The following is a 3459-nucleotide window of genomic DNA, read 5'->3' on the forward strand; positions in this document are numbered from 1 at the left end:
TTTTATTTTTTTCTGGATTGTAATTGAAAACTAAGGGCAAGGTTTGTGGCTTCATTTTATCAGCAGTATACATGTTGGGAACAAATAATAGCTTATTAAATAGTCATTTGGATATTTGGGTGCTTTGGATTGTATTAGCAAGGAAGGCAGACAGATACATGAATATATAATTCAAATAGGTGTATTCAAGTTGTGGGGTCCTGTGGGTAATGGATAGAGTGGCTTACTAGTGCTGGGAAGGGCTACTGATGATTGCCTTTTTTTCTTAAAGCTTTATTGAGGTTTAATTTGTGTACAATAAAAATTACCAAGAGCCAGATCTGTCTGGTGGCCCATGCCTATAACCCCAGCACTATGGAGGTAGAGGCAGGAAGGTTAGAAGTTCAGGGTTATTCATGGCCACATAAAGAGTTTGAAGCCAGCCTGGGCTACATGAGGCTGTCTTAAAAACAAAATGAAAGCAAGCAAGCCAGGCATGGTGGTGCACACCCTTAATTCCAGTTTAGGAGTCAGAGGCTGCAGGATCTCTGTGAGTTCAAGGCTAGCCAGATCTATATAACAAGTAACACATCAACCAGGGCTACATAGTAAGACTCTTGTCTTGAAAAAAAAATGTTTTCTTTTAAGGACAGTGTGTCGCTGTACAGCCTGGTCTGGCCTTGAACTTGCTTTTCTGTAGTCCAGGCTGGTCTTAGCCTTGGAATCTACTTGGCTCTCATTTCTGAGGATTAGGGTTACAGGTGCGCACCTCAGCTTCTAAGTAGCTTTTGAGCACAGAACTTTGTGTATACTCTGTCTGAAAAGGAGAAGCAACCAACTGGAACACCTCTTATGCCTGTTTATTGTAGTGAAACACTTCCTGGGCAGGCATGATGAAATGAAGCTGCTTTGTATCTTCCGTGTAGCTGTCATACAAAATAGACTAGTTATTCCCACACATGAACCATCTGATTACACACACACAGAATTATAGTTAGTGAGCTCTTATGTGGGCCATTAAACATTATTTTAGCCGTTGTAAATAATAATGATATGACATGTATGAACTGTTCTTGTTATAGTCATATGACTTTTATAATTTCTTTTTGATGGGCACAGTTTAAAAATAAGGTTTTATGTTGAATATCTATTAAAATGAAGCCCTTTATATTGATGAGTTATTTTAAAAATTTTAAAATTTATTTAATTACTTTTTTTTAAGGAAAAAAAAAGACAGTCTCTTCATATAACCCTGGCTGTCCTGGCACTTACTATATAGACCAGACTGGCCTCAAACTCAGATCTGCGTGCCTCAGCCTCCTAAATGCTGAGATTAAAGGTGTGCATCACTATACCCAGAGATAAGTTAATTTTAAAAGGGACTCGTTATTATTATTGCTTTGTTTGAGACAGGGTCTCACTCTGTAGCCCAAAATATCTTGGAATTTACTATGTTCAAGTTGGCCTCAGACTTGTAGCTCAGCTTCTGACTGCTTGAATTACAGGCACCTGTGTCTCTGCATCTGTGCCTGAGCTCTGAGAACCGAAGTAGATGACGCGTAGAGAGGACCGTGTGGTATGAGTCGGGGGTATCCGTTAGTGCAGGATTCTGTGGAGCGTCCATGGTAGTGTGCTGACTGCATGCTTTCTCCCACGCAGGTGTAACAGATGGATAGGTAACAGAGAAGACCACTTCCCTTTCTTGTCAGGGCGTCAGCATGACCGAGTGCTTCCTGCCCCCCACCAGCAGCCCCAGTGAACACCGCAGGGCAGAGCATGGCAGCGGGCTGACTCGAACCCCCAGCTCTGAGGAGATCAGCCCTACAAAATTTCCTGGATTGTACCGGACGGGTGAGCCCTCGCCTCCTCATGACCTCCTCCATGAGCCTCCTGATACAGTGTCGGATGATGAGAAAGACCATGGGAAGAAAAAAGGAAAATTTAAGAAAAAGGAAAAAAGGAGTAAGTACTGGTTTTCATTTTGTTTATATTTTCATCTGTCTGTCTGTCTATCCATCCATCCATCCATCCATCCATCCATCCATCCATCTATTGGTTTTTCGAGACAGGGTTTCTCCGTAGCTTTGGAGCCTGTCCTGGAACTAGCTCTTGTAGACCAGGCTGGTCTCGAACTCACAGAGATCCACCTGCCTCTGCCTCCCAAGTGCTGGGATTAAAGGCGTGCGCCGCCACCACCCGGCTGTATTTAAAAAATTTTATAACAATTTTTTTTAATCTTTGGTTATTTTCAAATCATATATCCCAACCGTACTAATTTCTCAGTCCTTCCATATCTCCCCTCCACCCTTGTAGCCTCCCCCGAAAAGTAAATAAAAAATAAAGTAAGGGGCTGGAGAGATGGCTCAGGTTAAGAGCACTGGCTGCTTTTCCAGCAGTCCTGAGTTCAATTCCCAGCAACCACATGGTGACTTAAAACCATCTGTGATGAGATCTGGTGCCCTCTTCTGGTGTGTGTAGGTAAGACACTGTATACATAATAGATAAATCTTTAAAAAAAAAATTAGAAAAGGAAAGAAAGAAGAAAGAGAAATCAAAACGTCTGTTGACCCCTCCGGGCAGTGACCCTATCACCACAGTGTCTGTGCATGTCCCGTGTGCTCCTCCAGCTTTCCCTCATCTTCACCACATGCCCGGTAGTCTATCCTAGTGACAGTTCAAGCTGTGGGGAATGCAGTACAGCCTTTTTCCCAAACAGCTTTACTTGCAAGTGTTCATTGCAATGAGGTGTTAGGTTAGTTCAAGGCCTCTGGCTTCTGCTACAGCGTCAATACTGAACCCTAATAGAGACTCAGAGATCCGCTGTTGCCTTGAGTCATGAGGATCCTGCAGCTGTGGATCCGGAGGTCAGCCGCTCACTTACTCCAGCAGCTGGGGTGGGCCAACTCAAAGCCCTGGAACTGGGCCTGGGGGGTATTGAGTTGATCAGCCTGCCTGCTCTCCCACAGTCACGCCACCAGAGCCGAGCCACTATTGGTTTTCTTTATGCTTTTGAAGGGTTTCTTGAGGGATTACAGGCACATACCATATCGGGGTTTATGTTGGGATCAAGCCCCACTAAAGGATTGCTATAGCAGGTGAAAACTAGCTGAGATATCTCCTCAGATATCTAAACGAAATAAATTAGCTCAATAAGTCTTTATCATGTCTCATTATTCTTCCTATGCTCTCTCCGCCTTTTGCTATTCTACCCATCCCACATGGTTTCCCTTTTATATACCCACACAGACAGTTAACAAGCATGCATTTCACAGAATCACAAAAATAGGTAAAGGAGGCAGGCGCATTGCCTCTCAGAGGGGGGTGTGGCTGTGAAGCTCTCTGGCAGATACCAGGAGGATTAATTAAGGATTAGTACAGGGCTGGAGAGATGGCTCAGTAGTCAAGAGCATTGCCTGCTCTTCCAAAGGTCCTGAGTTCAATTCCCAGCAACCACATGGTGGCTCACAACCATCTGTAATG

The 3459-nt window shown here is 43.8% G+C and overlaps 1 protein-coding gene across 1 annotated transcript in view; it reads left to right on the forward strand.

Moving 5' to 3' along the window:
* Ralbp1 (ralA binding protein 1) overlaps positions 1-3459 on the forward strand; it is a 44488-nt gene that overhangs the window by 26501 nt on the left and 14528 nt on the right. Inside the window, exon 2 of the mRNA XM_005361326.2 lies at positions 1639-1941. Coding sequence (XP_005361383.1) covers positions 1698-1941 — 244 coding nt within the window. The 5' untranslated portion in view covers positions 1639-1697. The remainder of the gene's footprint in view (positions 1-1638; positions 1942-3459) is intronic.

The sequence above is a fragment of the Microtus ochrogaster genome, linkage group LG4 (assembly GCF_000317375.1).
Source record: "Microtus ochrogaster isolate Prairie Vole_2 linkage group LG4, MicOch1.0, whole genome shotgun sequence".
NCBI classification, from domain to species: Eukaryota; Metazoa; Chordata; class Mammalia; order Rodentia; family Cricetidae; genus Microtus; species Microtus ochrogaster.